Source organism: Myxocyprinus asiaticus, chromosome 25 (genome assembly GCF_019703515.2).
Source record: "Myxocyprinus asiaticus isolate MX2 ecotype Aquarium Trade chromosome 25, UBuf_Myxa_2, whole genome shotgun sequence".
Taxonomy (NCBI): domain Eukaryota; kingdom Metazoa; phylum Chordata; class Actinopteri; order Cypriniformes; family Catostomidae; genus Myxocyprinus; species Myxocyprinus asiaticus.
This window is the reverse complement of record NC_059368.1, coordinates 20,644,813-20,662,034: the sequence shown is the minus strand read 5'-3', so window position 1 is coordinate 20,662,034 and position 17,222 is coordinate 20,644,813. Positions and strand designations below refer to the sequence as shown.

Genomic DNA, 17,222 nt, shown 5'->3' with positions numbered 1-17,222 from the left:
TCTTAGCATGGCAGCCCCCATGAGGGGACCCTCTCCATGTAGAATAAAACCGCTATTATAAGGTTACTTATACCACAACCGTTCTAATCCCTTGTGAGAGTCATGATTTCAGACACGTTTAAAAATGACAATTTATTTCTTTAGGCATAACACTTTTTAACAAGAAAAAAAATGACTGCTTCTTCAATATAATAACATTCATTATTTTATATTCAATATTTCAAAACTCCCATGTTGTTTACTTCTCACACTGCTGTCAGGCACACAGCTGAAAGAGTGTCAGCTGTTCAAATGCATCCTGTAAGATGTCGTGTACGCTTCTACTCCATTCGTGTAAACGCAGACGCCGTAATGATATTGTGTGTGCACATCTGATTGGTCAATAGAGTGATGCAGCTCAACGATTGGCTATCAACTATGGTCCCTTATCTTGATTGGTGGATCGGGAGCGGATTAGGAAACAGGGGGTCAGTCTGTGAACAGAAATATGCTGAAACACGAGAAACCATAACACGGCTAAACTATTACTAGCTTAAATTACTGGATTTTAGAGGCATTGGAGTTGCCTTGGAAACATTATAACAGAAGTTGGCTTTGAATAAATTCACGGTCTTCGACTGCCACTGCACTAAGCTATAAGAAGTGCTCTTTTGTGGTGTTTGATTAGCATTGCTAGCTGTGTAGATAGGCTGTCAGTGAGTTAGGAATTGGGCTGCTAGCTGCAATGCTTTTGTTAGTGGATTTCAGGGTTAATGTCTGAGTTAGAGAGCGTATGGATTATTTAATCATAACCCATTTTGTATCTTCGGAGAAGTCTCTGGTTGATTGGCTCGCTCGTTAAGTTTTATGGTTAGTAGGTTATGCAGTAAGTGCAGTTCACTGACAGATCTGGGAAGCTAGATGGCTAGTTAGTTCAACAGATAGCTGCTGATTTAATCGTTCAAATCAGATTGTTCGTCGTTCACTGCGTTTTACACACACTGGCAATATGAATCCCATTAAGAAAGCTTGCCTGATCCTTATTCTGGTTGTAGTTGTGACAGCTGGTGAGTCAAAGAGTCTCTTCTTGAAACATACAATGCTTTATTAATTATATAATCTTATATTAAGACATAATTTACATATTAGTATTTTATTAAAATGAAAGCACTTTTAACTGTTTAAATATATATATATATATATATATATATATATATATATATATATATATATATATATAATATATAACATCTTGTGTTGGAAGTTTATGCAAGAATGTATTTTGAAACTGTAAGCTTGACCATTCATCACTTTAATTGCAGATGTACCTCCAGATGATGAAGATGCTGTGGAGGGTGGTCGTTCTCAGGTAATACAGAATTATAAATCGAAGATACATTATCAGAGCCATATAATGTGTGCCTATGCAGCGGTGTTTGATGTTAAACTGGTGTTGTATCTTGTAGCTTTCAGCTTTAAGCCACTCGTTAACAGCTGCAAAACAGTTATTAGATCCCATATGTCCTCAACAGGAAACTGAAAAGGGTTTATAACTTAAAACATGAATGTACTATACCCACAAATAGTCATTACATCATGGGATTTAGTGGCACAAATGAGGAAACAATGCTACTTTCCCACTCATCATTTTCTGTTTTCTGTCTGTTGTTTTGTTCTAATCAGAACACTGATGATAATGATAGCTCCAGTATTGTGGTAGGACATGCCTATGTCCCTAAAGATGCCCAGGCTGACAGGAGTACAACAGACACTGGTGTTGAGCATGAGGTTGAAGGCATTGAAAAGGAAGACCTTCCAACTCAGCCACCTCCAACAGAGGAGCGACGGAAGGAAGGTAAGTAGACCTAGAAGGGCTGAATCGTAGTTTCAGCATCTTGAAGGATGGCAGGTGCTTCCTGAATAAGATAAAGCAGCATTCAGGTCTCTGTTGTTAGAGTTTTAGCATTGTTTCCTTCTTACTCTGCTTTGCAGCTGATATGACGCGCTCATAATCAAAGTCCAATATATTTAGTCTCATATGTCCCTGTCAGTTCATGATTGTTAATGTAATTGTACAAGATCCTTGCTCGTTTTGAACTGCATCGCTGCTTGAATTGTCTGTTGAGAAAAGAAACCTGTTCACTCATGCATTCTCTTGTGTAGTCCGTTTCCTGTGAAAGTGTCTGGTTGATGTGTCAATTTCCCATTGGTGTTTATCGTTTGGGGTAGTTCTGGTGGTGATCGGTGGAACAGCCTCGGGGGAGCCCTGTGTCTTTCCTTTTCTATTCCAAGGGAAAGAGTACTCGGAGTGCACCACTGATGGCAGAGGAGATGGGAGGCTGTGGTGTGCAACAACCTACGACTACAACACCGATAAGAGATGGGGCTTCTGTGAAAGTGAGTGAGCTATTATTGGTAGTTGGTCTGCACAATATGGTGGACAAAATGCCTTTGGTGATTTGTAGTAGGATAATACAATATTCAGAATGCAGTGTGATAATTCTACGATGACACCATTGGAGCGTGTGGAATGTTGGAACCCCCACCTCCCAAATTTACTGAAATTTATTGAGAGGAATAAATGTATCACAGATACAGAGATCACAATCATTGTTTGTCTTTTGTTCCAAATTGCATATAGAAAGCATATAATATACAGTATACTGTTTTACCATTAGCTGCACATCCACAAATGTGATGCACTCCCATCATTTTAGTCGGAAGTACTCTTTGGAAAAACCCTATTTTAGTCTCAGCATTCAAATTATGTCAATTTTATCACAAAATTTAACAATAAATGTAATTTATAAATTTAACAATTTTAATGCTCTTATGTGCTATGTGTGACAGTTCGTAGTAGCTACCCACTCAAAATGAGCGTGGTGCAACATGCACTCTCTATGACTTATAGCACAAAAAAACATGAATGAACATCATAGGGCATGTTGGAAAATACAGTACAACTTACTGAAATGTCAACTCTCATGTAATTGCCCAATCTGTTAATGTTGAAATGACATGGAGAAAATGAATGGGGAATATCTTGTGCTTTGGATCTGCGCCTATGCACACTGCATGCACCTACTCCAAGCGACAATTGCACACCCAGTCTATTCTTGGCAATTTGCATCACCATAAACATGAATTTTTAATTATCACATGCCCTTGCAATATGCATATCGATGTATGTGAATTTGAGATATTACGATAAATGCAATATGTTGTGCAGCCCTAATTGGTAGTGCACACTGATGTGCTAATCATTCTATCATGGTCCTTATTGAGACAATACAGTTTACTACAAATGTGATTACTACTTTGATTAGAATTAAAAGTGTTGTTGGCATATTAGTAGCATGTTGTTTTTATATTCCACTACTCTTGTGAAGTCAATAAATTATTTGATTTCTGTCCTGTACCTTAAGCAAAGAGCATGTTATGTTCCGGAATAGTGTGCAGTTCCTCAACACAAATAGTTTGGATGTAAAAGACATGGAATTTATCAATGCTGTTAATGCCTTCCTTGATACCAGGTATGATTGTAGCAGTTGCAGTTGTTGTATCAATAAGTGAGTGTTTTCACCTGTCCTCACAGCGGAGGAGCAGGCAGAGCAGAGGAAGTTAGTGGAAGAGACAGAAGAGCAGTACCAGGCCACAATCAGGATGATCAACGGCACCAGCCGAAAGAGCCAGAAGAAAGAGTGAGTGTTGTGCTGCCTGGTGTGCTGTCTTCTTTTTTCTTTTTCTTTTCTTTTTTCTTTCTTTTCTTTTGGCTTGGATAGTTTTGTGTTCTGTTTTGTCCTCAAACGCATCAACACACTCTTTATTAATTTAACACCAATACAATAATTGGCCCAGCTTTTGTTCTGTATATAGGCTGGAAAGTCACCTAAGCTGTTATTGCATTTTCTAAATTATCGTTTTTCTAATTTAGCTTATGTCAGGTTCATAAGTTTGTGTAGTGTTAGGCCTATGTAGTTCATTATATTATTATTAAAAAGTATAGTAGATTTTATAGGAGTCATGACATGAGGAATAAAGTTTTCCTTGATCTTTTAACATAAAGGTTGTTTTGCTATAAAAGCAGTGTAAGTTTCAGAACTCAATACTTTTCTCCTCACTACAAAAAGAGCATTTGTTCAAACCATGCTGCCAAAATGACTCGTTCTCTATTTCCTCCACATTGTGATGTCACACTGTGGTAGACATTTGCATCTGACCGCCTCCACAACAACACATCAACGCTACTTTACCTTACCACTTCCGTTGCCCCGACTAGTAGCGGTGAGCAGTGAGATGGCAATGAAAGAGCAGGTCAGTCGAGCAGAGAGCCAAACATAACAGTGAGTGTTTACTGTCAAGTCTTAAAGGAGAAGCAGCACCAAATCAGAGCATTTCTGACAGAGGGTCAGAATAAGGGTGGGAAATTATCATTTACATTTTACATTTCAGGGCTCCAGACTGCGACCAAAAATAATTGATTGCGACAATAATTTAAAATCTAGTCGGCATTGGTGACAGTCAGGTTGTGTGCGTTCATATGTGGTTTCGTCAGATATCATATTGCGAGTTATTGAATTCATCTTTAGAGCGCACACCAGTGTGTCTTGCGCCGCTTTACAACCATTTTGTTGTGATGACGAGCTCGCTGCACCACACGCAACAACAAACCCATTGCGAAAGAGTCGTGAATAAATGACTCTTTTGAACCGGGTCTTTTTCACCCGAAAAGAACTGAGGGTTTGAACTCAGGAGCTCAGGCTAGCAGTTTGAATCAGTTTTACTTTCTCAGTGAATCAGCCGTCAGTGAGCTCACAACTGGGAGTGCAGACATTTCAAAATAAGAGTCCCATGTGTATTTCGGGCTTCTTTATAATTAAAGTCCCGTATTGTGTACCACTTTTTCTTTCTTCTGGTAATTATTGATTGGGATGGGAGTAGCACAATAAACTGCATCTGGGATTTCATTCAGTTTGCACTCTTGTAGTCTCTGTGTCTGGGCCATCCGGTAACAGTAAAGAAAGACTAAGGCAATATTTTAAAACAATTTAAATTATATCTATATCTCAAGCTTTTGGCACAAGCTTTTGTACACAACTATTACACAAGTTGCAAACATTCATTGATGCTCAAGAAGACAACACACTACTATATGCATACTATACGTAAATATCTGTAATGTAGATTCTAAAGAGCAATACTAAATACTATTTTTTTTTTAAATCTCTTATATTTGTATAAATTATGAAAGGGGTGTGAACATTTGAGACAAAAGGGAATGCAGACTTATCTTCTCAACTATATACAGTTGTGATCAAAATTTTGCATACCCTGGCAGAAATTGTGAAATTTTGGCATTGATTTTGAAAATATGCAAAAAAAAACTTTTATTTAAGGATAGTGATCATATGAATCCATTTATTATCACATAGTTGTTTGGCTTCTTTTTAAATCATATTGATAACAGAAATCACCCAAATGGCCCTGGTCAAAAGTTTACATACCCTTGAATGTTTGGCCTTGTTACAGACACACAAGGTGACACACACAGGTTTAAATGACAATTAAAGGTTAATTTTCCACACCTGTGGCTTTTTAAATTGCAATAAGTGTCTGTGTATAAATAGTCAATGAGTTTGTTAACTCTCATGTGGATGCACTGAGCAGGCTAGATACTGAGCCATGGGGAGCAGCAAAGAACTGTCAAAAGACTTGCATAACAAGGTAATGGAACTTTATAAAGGTGGAAAAGGATATAAAAAGATATCCAAAGCCTTGAAAATGCCAGTCAGTACTGTTCAATCACTTATTAAGAAGTGGAAAATTCAGGGATCTCTTGATACCAAGCCAAGGTCAGGTAGACCAAGAAAGATTTCAGCCACAACTGCCAGAAGAATTGTTCAGGATACAAAGAAAAACCCACAGGTAACCTCAGGAGAAATACAGGCTGCTCTGGAAAAAGACGGTGTGGTTGTTTCAAGGAGCACAATACGACGATACTTGAACAAAAATGAGCTACATGGTCGAGTTGCCAGAAAGAAGCCAATGCCACAAAAAAGCCTGGTTACAATATGCCCGACAACACCTTGACGTGCCTCACAGCTTCTGGCACACTGTAATTTGGAGTGACAAAACCAAAATAGAGCTTTATGGTCAACAAGTATTGTGCTCCTTGAAACAACCACACCGAATGACAGTGTATTTTTTTTTTTTTTTTTGCATGATCAGTCATATTTTCAAAATCAATACCAAAATTTCACAATTTCTGCCAGGGTATGCAAACTTTTGAGCACAACTGTATACTGTTTATTAAGCCTCCGATTAATGGTTTATCAGCTGTCTTCCTTTTCTTTGGCTTTCTGTCTTGTTTCTGAACAGAAATCTAAATCGAGCAATTCTGTGATTTGCTGACTAAAAACAGCCATTTGGCTCCTTAATGTTTCAGTTTAGGAGCCAATGGCTCCTAAGTCATTTTTTTTTAGTCTGGAGCCCTGCATTTACATTTATTAATTTAGCAGATGCTTTTATCCAACACGACATACAAATGAGGAGAACAATAGAAGCGATTTATCAAACAGAAGGGGCAACAATATAATAAATGCTGTAATACAAGTCTCACATAGCTTAGAGCGGTACACATAGCAAGGAAAGGTTTTTTTTTTTTTTTTTTAAAGAACATAAATGTAGTGCGTTAGAATGAATGGGTTTGGTGTTCACGAAAAAGCTGTGTCTTTAGCTGTTTTTTGAAAGAGGCTAAAGACACAGCTGTTTGGGTGGAATTAGGCAGGTCATTCCACCAGTGGGGACAGTCAAGGTAAAGGTCCGGGACAGTGATTTTGTGCCTCTATGAGATGGCAACATGAGGTGCCATTCACCCACAGAATGCAGGCTTCTGGAGGGCACATAAGTCTGAAGTAGTGAGTTTAAATATTTTGTTGCAGAGTCAGTGGTTGTTCTGTAAGCAAGCATCAATGCCTTGAACTTAACGCGAGCAATCATTGGCAGCCAGTGCAGTTTGATGAAGAGAGGCATGACGTGCACTCTCTTGGGCTCATTGAAGACCACTCTCGCTGCTGCATTCTGGATCAATTGCAGAGGTTTGACAGTTCATGCTGGAAGGCCTGCCAGAAGAACATTAAAATAGTCCAGCCCGGATAGAACAAGAGCTTGGACGAGGAGTTTTGTAGCATGCCCCGGTAGGAAGGGCCTGATCTTCCTAATGTTGTACAAGGCAAATCTGCACGATCAGGCAGTCCTTGCGATGTGATCTGTGAAGTTCAACTTAACGTCATACACAACTCCCAAGATTTCTGGCTGTCCTGGATGGTGTTATCATTGATGAGTCTAGCTGAATGGTGAAGTTGTGATGAATTGCTGGGCTCGCTGGAAGCACGAGCAGCTCTGTCTTAGCAAGGTTGAATTGGAGGTGGTGATCTTTCATCCAACACAAAATGTCTGCTAGGCAGGCTGCGATCCGGGCCGCTACCATCAGATCATCAGGGTGGAATGAGAGGTAGAGTTGTGTGTCATCAGCATAGCAGTGAAAGGAAAAGCCATGTGCCTGAATGACAGATCCTAGTGATGTAATGTATATGGAGAAGAGAAGCGGTCCAAGCACTGAAACCTGAGGCACCCCGGTAGCAGGTTGGTGAGACTTAGACACCTTTCCCCTCCAAGACACCCTGAAAGACCTACCTGTGAGGTAAGACTTGAACCAGTAGAGCGTGGTTCCTGTGATGCCCTTTGTTGTGAGTGTTGACAGGAGAATCTGGTGGTTTACAGTCATGTTTTTCAAATATGAGGTTTTTTTTTTGTGTGTGCAGAAACTTTATTCATATTATAAATGAACCTCAAGGAACATATTAAAATAATTTAAAAAAAGGCATGTCATGACCTCTTTAAGGACATTATTGTTATTTTTGTATGATAAACAATTTTGGTTCTGTTTTGGCACTTGGTGTCCAATATAAAATATGGGTTAAAGCCAAACCAAATTGCTCAAAGCAAAGAGCATGCACAAAATGTAATTTTCGGGTCTATTCTTTAAGATTTTTTTTTTTGTAATTTTCATTTTAATGATTTAGATGTCAATGAATCATAAACAATGTGTTTTTCAAGTTGCATGTCAGAAACTCGCACAACATAAACTTCCTTATGTTTCTGAATTATTTTAATTCTTAAGTTATATTTTTTTTTCTCTATTACAGGTTGTATGACAAACTTCTAAAAGTTGCAGAGATGGGTCATACCAAGGCCATGGAGAAGGTGGCATATGCCATGCTGTTTGGAGACTACTTACCCCAGAATGTTCCCAAGGCTAAGGAGATCTTTGAGAAACTGGCACTGGAGGGCTCTCCTAAAGCCCAGACGGTATTTGTAACTTTATGCTGACTAAATGCCATCCTGATGGTGTAATGCTGACTTTTTTGTGCTATGACTTATTGTAAGCCTTTTATGCCATTTAAAGTAGTCATTACATTCATAATTAATACTGTATTCCTGTTTTATCAATGTTTATTTTCACATAAATGAGGACCCTTTCAATTTGCATTCACTCAGGCCCTTGGTTTCCTATATGCGGCAGGATTAGGGGTGAACTCTAGTCAAGCAAAGGTATTTTATTTCCTTAATGACTTGTATCTATAAATTACAACATGCTTATTTTAAATATGAAGGTTTTGTAAATGCTTATTGGAGACACTCACTTTTACATAATTTCAGGCGTTGGTGTACTACACCTTTGGTGCTTTGGGTGGAAACCTAGTTGCACATATGATCCTGGTAAGAAGGATTCTCTTTTGTTTTTTGTTTTTTTTTGTTTTTTTTTAATTGAATAAGTGACATTTTTAAAGGTAGGATATAGTTTCATTCAGGAAACTAGACTTGATTAGTTGCCTAGCTTATGTGTCAAGTCTTAGTTGACTTTGCTTTTATCAAGCTAGTCTAGGCGAGCCTGCTGATCTACTGAAATTCTCAATGACATTTTCGCTCAGTTTGGTGAAGGAAAGCTGAAACCCCGGACCCAGCACTATAGTTTATCCATGACCTTTGCATTTACTCAATAAATTGAAACTGAGTAGCTTGTTTTCTCTCTCATGTTTGGCCTGTTTCTATGCTGTACATATGTTGCTGGTTATCACTCCTATAAATTGTCTGATGAAGACTCTATCATACATCACTTTCAGGGCTACAGATATTGGGGAGGTGTTGGGGTTCCTCAGAGCTGTGAATCTGCTCTCACTCACTACAGACTGGTGGCCAATCATGGTACAACATGTCACATTAATGTGCTTTCACAGATAATGTAGTTCTCACTTCCTTGTCTAATTTCAGTGCGGCATCATTTAAAAGATGCTATCTTGGTCCCTTGGTGACCTTTTAATTTTTTTTATTTTTGCTTCCTATAATGTTAGCGTATATGTTATTTTTCCTAGTTTGTCTTAGGAAATGTTTAGTTATTCAAATCCCACATATGACACAGATCAGATGTATTTATTTTTCTAAGCAGTGTAAACATTACATAACAAAATAAAAGAAAATCCTGTTTGGACCACTATCATATGATGTTCAAGGTCCAATATATAGCCCATCCACAGCAGATAACTTTCATCATCACGTTGTACCCGCAGCGTAGATTTAGTTTTATTAAATTTAGTTCAGAACATAAGATCAAACAAAACTTTCCCTTTTGGAGAACATATCACTCTTGAGCAGTGTGAGCAAATTAGCTGTGCAGTTTGTAATTTGGACTGTCCAACAAGCATGATGGTTTTGCTCTTGTTATACGTACACATGGGGTAATGCATGTTATTAAATACATTTTGTAAATATGCACGAAATGATTTAAGTCTGTTTATACTGTTGACAAAAGAGTCACTTGAAAAGTTCAGATCAGATCTGGCCTGAAAAGTAAAAAAAAAAAGTAGGGATAGTTCACCCAAAAATGAAAATTCTCTAATTTACTCACCCTTATGATGTTCTTTCATCTGCTGAACACAAATAAGATTTTTAGAAGAATTTCTCAGCTCTTTTGGTCCATACAATGCAAGTGAATGTGTGTGAAAATTTTTAAACTTCAAAAGTCACAATGTGCTTTTTGGAGCGTCAAACTTTTGGCACCTATTCACTTGCATTGTTTGGACCCACAGAGCTGAAATATTCTTCTAAAAATCTTCATTTGTGTTCTGCAGAAGAAAGAAAGTCATACACATCTGGTGTGGCATGAGGGTGAGTAAATGATGAGAGAATTTTCATTTTTGGGTGAACTATCCCTTTAAGAAAGCTCTTTTTTGTTCTTTGTCAGTGGCCAGCGATGTTTCCCTGACAGGGGGCAGTGCAGTACAGCGGATCCGGCTCTTAGATGAGGTGGAAAATCCTGGTTCTAGCGGTGGAATGCTAGAGGAGGACTTAATCCAGTACTACCAGTTTTTGGCTGAGAAAGGAGATGTGCAGGCCCAGGTATTGTAAAACCATATTGACTAGTTCAGTCAGTGTTTATTAAAATAATTTTAGCCCTGCTGCATGACCAGCACAGAGAAACTGGCATTGATTATTGTTTAAGCCACTGCTGCAGTTTTGTTTTGTTGTTTATTCTAGAACTCATGATCTTTTCATCTACCTGTTTTTAATATAGTTGATTATCACATTCTCACGTGATCTTTGATTTCCCTCCCCCTCCCAGGTTGGTCTAGGCCAGTTACACTTACATGGAGGTAGAGGTGTAGAACAGAATCATCAGGTAATTTTTTTTTTCAGGCGTATTTCTGATACTCTGCCATGTTAGTTCTCTTGTGAGCATTTCCTCAAACAAATCATTTTAAAGTTACTTTCTTTGTCATCCTTTTTCAGCGAGCATATGAGTATTTTAACCAAGCAGCAAATGCTGGGAACACACATGCAATGGCCTTCCTTGGAAAGGTATAGTCATATTCATATTTGAAGGCTAGGGCTGTCAATCGATTAAAATTCTTAATAGAATTAATTACATGATGTGTCGATTAATTAATCGGCCTTAATGTGAAAGGCCCCCAAATAAAGGTAATTAATAATTATATGAAAGTAAAATAATTAATAAATAATAATAAAATAATAAATAAAATAAAATAATTATATTAATAATAAATATTATAATTCAGACAATTCAAATACATTATATCATAAACATATTCTGGCAACAGACAAAGAATTTAGACATTACAAAAAGTGTCTTTAAAAATATTTTTAATTTTATTTCCATATCATTGAACATAACGCTATTATTGGCCTACTTTCCTCTGCGCTATTTTTAATTGTTGGTCTATGTACTCATGCGTTATACGAATGCTTTTGGAGCATCTTACTTTGGTTATGTCGCACTTCACTAGTTTTCAGCACCTCTAGTCCTAAATGCTGTGTTTTTAGGATGATGTGCTAAGTTAAATGTAGTTTGAAAATTGCGTCTCAATATCCCCATCCCAGCTCGGTCCAGCTGTAATTGAGCGTAAAAGTGCATCTGTTGAAGGCTGAGCTGCCTGCTGGTTGGTTTGACAAGGCGCGTTGCCTGTACAGCTGGAGCACTGACTGCCCTCTACTGCATCAAGATGGTACATCAAGCTTGAATTGCTTGGATGGTTGGAACATTCCTTATTATGGAACTTATGTACAGGTCGGGGCATGATTAATTGTGTTAATTTTAACGCGTTAAATCGACAGCCCTAGTGAAGACATTTTTTGTACTTCCATTTCTTGGACCGTAACTACAGTACATTGTCTCACTCGTGCCTTATTTTGCTGCATCTTTCTTTTGCACACACTCACAAACTCCATCTGTTGGTCTCTCATTCTATCTCAGATGTACTCTGAAGGCAGTGAATATGTGCCTCAAAACAATGAAACGGCCCTGCATTATTTCAAAAAGGCTGCAGACATGGTGAGTATATTTTTTCCCATCAATATTGAGTATGAGTGGTCATTTTCAAATGTTCTCCTCTAACACAAATTTCTGTTTGCATCTTGTAGGGTAACCCGGTTGGCCAGAGTGGTCTTGGTATGGCTTACCTGTATGGAAGGGGTGTTCCTGTGGTAGGTTTGTTGGAGAATAGACTCAGCTGAGCTCATTAAGATCATGGTACATCATCTTGTAAGATTAAAAAAAGTCAATTGTTCCGGCAGAACTTTGACATGGCACTGAAGTATTTTCAGAAAGCTGCAGAGCAAGGCTGGGTGGATGGACAACTACAGCTGGGAACCATGTACTACAGTAAGTGTGTATGATGGAGAGAGAGAGATTATATGCTAATGTTTGAGGTATTTTGGGAGATACTTGTACAAATGTAAATGAAAATCTGTGCAAGCAATCTCTTTAAAATAAAAATAAAATAAAAAACCTTATCCAGTGATCATGAATATCTGAAAAGTTCATGCAAAAAGGCATGAAAATTCTAAACATATCTAAACGTATTTCTGATTTTGTCTCAGTCATTCTTGTCTTTTTTTTTCTCTCTCTCCCTTCTGTCTTTCTAGCTCACGTTTCCTCTGCTCCAATTTCTATATCTTATTTTTATCTTAAATCACAGCAGACTGCTTTTGGTTTGGTTGCCTAGGTGATTGTACCATGACATACTCCCACCTGCATTCTGCTTTGACATGCTCTTGACAAACATTAAGAACTGAGAAGTGTCTTAGTCACTTCTGTGGGTGGGTGTTTGAAGAGTATGAAAAGTATGTTCATAACTGCTCTCTCTTTCTTTATCTTATAGATGGCATTGGGGTGAAGCGTGATTATAAGCAGGCTCTTAAATTCTTTAACCTGGCATCTCAAGCCGGCCACATCCTTGCCTTTTATAATCTGGCCCAGATGCACGCCACAGGGACTGGAGTCATGCGCTCCTGCCACACTGCAGTAGAGGTAAGGTGTATTTTCATCACGTATGCATCCATCTTTCAAAAAGCTTTTGTGATAGTGGAGATAATGTATGTGTATTTGTGAGAGCAGCTCTTCAAGAACGTATGTGAGCGGGGTCGCTGGTCCGAGAGACTCATGGCTGCGTATGGTAGCTTTAAGGAGGGTGACATGGACTCTGCTCTAGTGCAGTACCTACTGCTGGCTGAACAGGGTTATGAGGTTGCCCAGAGCAATGTGGCCTTCATCCTTGATCAAAGTAAGTAAATACTCTGCCCCTACAACCAGAGGGCGCCAGACCCCTCAACTCCTGCACATAAATTATAATCTAGTAATCAGACCTTCGACTAAACAGCATCAAGTTTGGTCATCATTGCAGCTTGTGGCCAAGAATTGCCCACTTGAAAAGGAGGAGAATGTCTGACTGACATGTAAAGTGAGCAAGTTTGTTTTATTTTTGCTGTTTATGGGCAGGTTTATCTAAAATATATTATATTACAATAATACAGTAGACTGGAAAAAAAAAAAGTAAATATAATGGTGACTTGAAAAATATGTATTGTCTGTGTTCAGAATTTTTTGCCCTTCCAAAAGTAATAAGTACAGACTATTTCACAGACAAGAGTTGTTTAGAGTTGGATGTCTAATTTAATTTTAGGTACCATGTGCCTCAAATAAAACTCTTGAGCATCATTCAGTGATCTGATACCACTAACCTGGCACACTTTGGCAAATCTATCAATTATTTCAACCTTAAAAATGCTCTTTGTATTGTAAGGTGGGTTTTTCAACTACAGTAGTTCAAGCTGTAGGAATGCTGAGGTGACTAAAGAAATGTTAACAGCAAGATGGAATAAAACTGTGCATTTCTTGTCTTTTACCACCTTCTGCTACTCATACCAACGATGGAAATAAGCACAGTTAGAATAGCTAATAAGGTGGGAGACCTGGGCTGGGTAGCTCAGCGAGTATTGATGTTGACTACCACCGCTGGAGTCACGAGTTCGAATCCAGGGCGTGCTGAGTGACTCCAGCCAGGTCTCCTAGGCAACCAAATTGGCCCGGCTGCTCTGTTTTCACAAAGGAATAAGGGTTGTAACACAGAAATGAATTTCTTCAATCCTATAGTATCATCCCAAAAGCTAAACACCACTCTGTTTCTAAACGGACTGATAAAATGGCCTTATTACTGGAAGTTGCGTCAGCTAATCAAATTAGAGCTTGCCAGATCAAGAAAGACTTGGCAATTTTGTGTGTTATGTGCATACCGTCTGAGACTTAAATTTAGTTTTTTCATTAACCAGCTTGTGCCCTGTAATTTGTTTTTTGGAATGAAGGTCGCAGAATCTTTCCTAAGAGGTAAAACAGTCTGCTCGGGAAGCCTAAAAAGACCACTTATAACGATGTACTCTTCAGTGTTTGCTGTCCCCTGGTAAATTGAAACTAAATGAAGATGCATTATTTTTAAGATAAACTTAACTCTTTTTGTATGTTTTGCAGAGGGGTCACAGATCTTCAATGAGAATGAAACATATCCACGGGCTTTGCTCCACTGGACCAGAGCAGCCACCCAAGGTTAGACTGTTCTCTTCACTCCGTACAATCACACTAGCAAAATGTAGAAGTGCTTGCTGTGATGACCTTATGTTGACAATGACAATGTTGAAGTGCGGGATATATATTTGTTTATCTCTCTCTCTCACTCTTCTCTCTCTCTCTCTCTCTCTCTCTCTCTCTCTCTCTCTCTCTCTCTCTCTCTCTCTCTCTCTCTCTCTGCATATGTTTGATCTGTATGTGGCATTTAAACATCTTGGAACTCAATCACAAAAGCTGTTTTGAATCTTGGTTTGTGCACAGGCTACACAGTGGCCAGAATCAAGCTCGGTGACTATTATTTCTATGGCTATGGCACTGATGTGGATTATGAGACTGCCGTCATTCATTATCGACTGGCCTCGGAGCAACAGCATAGTGCACAGGCCATGTTCAACCTGGGCTATATGCACGAGAAAGGCCTTGGTATAAAACAGGTAAGATCTGCATACATATGCAGGCATGCGTGGATTGAACGGTGCATTTATATTGTTTGATTGTTCCTCCATAGGATATTCATCTGGCTAAGCGTTTCTATGACATGGCTGCAGAGGCTAGTCCTGATGCCCAGGTGCCTGTATTCCTGGCCCTTTGCAAGCTGGGCCTCATCTATGCACTACAGTACCTGCAGGATCTCAATGTAAGTCATATCTGTCAATCAGGATGCCCCCCCCCCCGCCCCAAGTCGGATTTGTTTGACATGTCTGGACTGCACTTAACATATTAGTTGTTTTTGTTTTTTGTTTGTTTTGATGTTTTTGCTATGTTTTGTTTTGTTTTGTTTGTCTGTATAAAGCCAATGAAAAAGAGTTGAGGACCAACCAATAACATTCATATTTTTGTTTAGCTGAAGGAGCTTTTATCTCAGGTGGATCTTGACCAGTTGCTGGGTCCAGAGTGGGATCTTTACCTCATGACTGTTATTGCTCTGCTCCTGGGCACAGTAATTGCATATCGACAGAGACAGCACCAAGCAGTACCCAGAGCCCCTCCAGCACCCCCTAGACCTCCAGCCCAGCCTGAGCAGCCTGCTGTAGAGCCAGAGGAACAATGAGGGAGCAGGGATCAGAGTCGAGGTGACCAAACGGACTAGGATTAAAGGAAAAGGACATGAGGCCTTCTAGTATCTCCTCTTCCCAATACAGCCGCTGTGGTCTTCAAAACCTAAAAGAGCTTTCTGGACTCTTGTTGCCCTCTCCAGCCCTTTCTAGTCTTTAAACTGTGGCTTTCAAGCTTGGAAAAAAAGGGGGGGGGGGAACTAGATGAACTTCTACAATATCTTAAACATGCGCCTCAGGGTTTTGCCAGGTGAACTGACATTTGTGCAAATCAGTGCTCACTATGTGGGGGAAAAGACAATGTTGCTGAATGAATTCCCGTAGTGCTTTTGCTTTTTGCTTGCCACTGTGCTAAAAGCCAATGATCGGACCTGTTGTGTCTCTACAACCCATTGAAACACCCATTCAGATCTTTTGTTAGTATTAAGGTTCTGATACAAATCTGGTACATAACTTGGAAACCATGCCTCTTTAGAACACAGAGTGAGAGGTGTGCTGTGCTCTGGATTAAATATTTAAAAGGTTTATACTGTAAGCATGTTTTCCTTGCATCTGTTGTGTTGGACTGAGTGGCTTGCTAGCAAATTTATTGGGTTTGTTAATGTCTTGTTTAAAAAAAAAAAAAAAAAAAGAAAAAAAAATCCCAAAATGTATTTATAATGGCAATATTTGGACAAAAGTAGTCAGCACAAAGATGTACAATTATCATGCCACTGTCTTGGGCTAAAACATGCACAATGAAGGATGAATAAACTACACCGTAATCTAAGGTTTGCAGCAAAGAGAACATCTCTCAGAAAGCTTTTTATTCCCCTAAAACACTCGCCCTGCCAAATGTTGAATCATTTATAAAACTACTGCCCTTTACCTTTCATTGTTACAAAAGTGTCCCTGTGGGATGTTCACAGAAAGGAATCAGTGCAATTATGGCTGGTGTCCAGTAGGTTTCAAGTTGTTGTAGCACTAGAAGCTTCTAAACTTATTTATCAATAGTCATTCAGGCTTCAAATTTTTCAGTTCAGATGTTTGCAAAAAAAAAGGATTTATATGCTTTCTTCCTCTGCATATAAGAAAAAATAAATCTGAAAGAGTTGAGAGAGTTGGCTATAGTGCTCAATGTTTTTGGTATTACAACACCTTTTTTTGTTGTTTAATGAGATCAAGGCATTTAATGCTCTCATATCTATTTTTGATGATTGTTGTGGAAGGTCTGTAGCTCTGTGAAATCTAAAAAACTTAATGAAACTGATTCTTTTGTTTCAGGAAGTGGCTATTTGTACATTTTTGAAATTGTAGGTTATATTTCAAAGGAGAAAAAAAATTGTGAGCATATCTACAAAATATTATCTTCATTGTACTTCGGCGATGGAATATGTCTGTCGTTTCAAATAATAAACTGTAGCAATACCGCAATGTTTGGTGAAAGAAAGCATATGTATGTGAAAAGGATGTAATTGACGAGTCTGTTTTTCATGCAAAGATGCACGACAGCATCTGTCTGAGTTGTCCTCACAATTCAGCAGTGTTATGAAACTGTATCCCAAATCATATAACAGATTCTTCTTTTCCATGCTCTTCAAATCCATCATAATACAGTGATAACTCTAGAAAAATGGAAATAATTACATTTTCAGAATGGCAATGTTTTGAGAAAAAGAAAAAAAAAAAGCTAATAAACAAAATCCATGGATACACAGCTTTAATGTATTTTG

General features: G+C 38.5%; 1 protein-coding gene across 1 annotated transcript; it reads left to right on the top strand.

Annotated features, from left to right (window-relative positions):
• The first annotated feature begins 450 nt into the window (after positions 1-450).
• sel1l (SEL1L adaptor subunit of ERAD E3 ubiquitin ligase) lies at positions 451-17,204 on the top strand. Its single transcript, XM_051655392.1, has 21 exons — positions 451-1,046; positions 1,302-1,348; positions 1,663-1,834; positions 2,209-2,376; positions 3,575-3,680; positions 8,187-8,349; positions 8,539-8,592; positions 8,701-8,760; positions 9,165-9,246; positions 10,283-10,437; positions 10,661-10,717; positions 10,828-10,896; positions 11,810-11,887; positions 11,977-12,039; positions 12,130-12,217; positions 12,717-12,865; positions 12,953-13,118; positions 14,360-14,434; positions 14,717-14,889; positions 14,964-15,092; positions 15,300-17,204. Exons 1-21 carry the CDS (start codon positions 989-991, stop codon positions 15,504-15,506), a joined length of 2,319 nt encoding a protein of 772 aa, XP_051511352.1. The 5' UTR covers positions 451-988; the 3' UTR covers positions 15,507-17,204.
• The last annotated feature ends 18 nt before the right edge of the window (positions 17,205-17,222 follow it).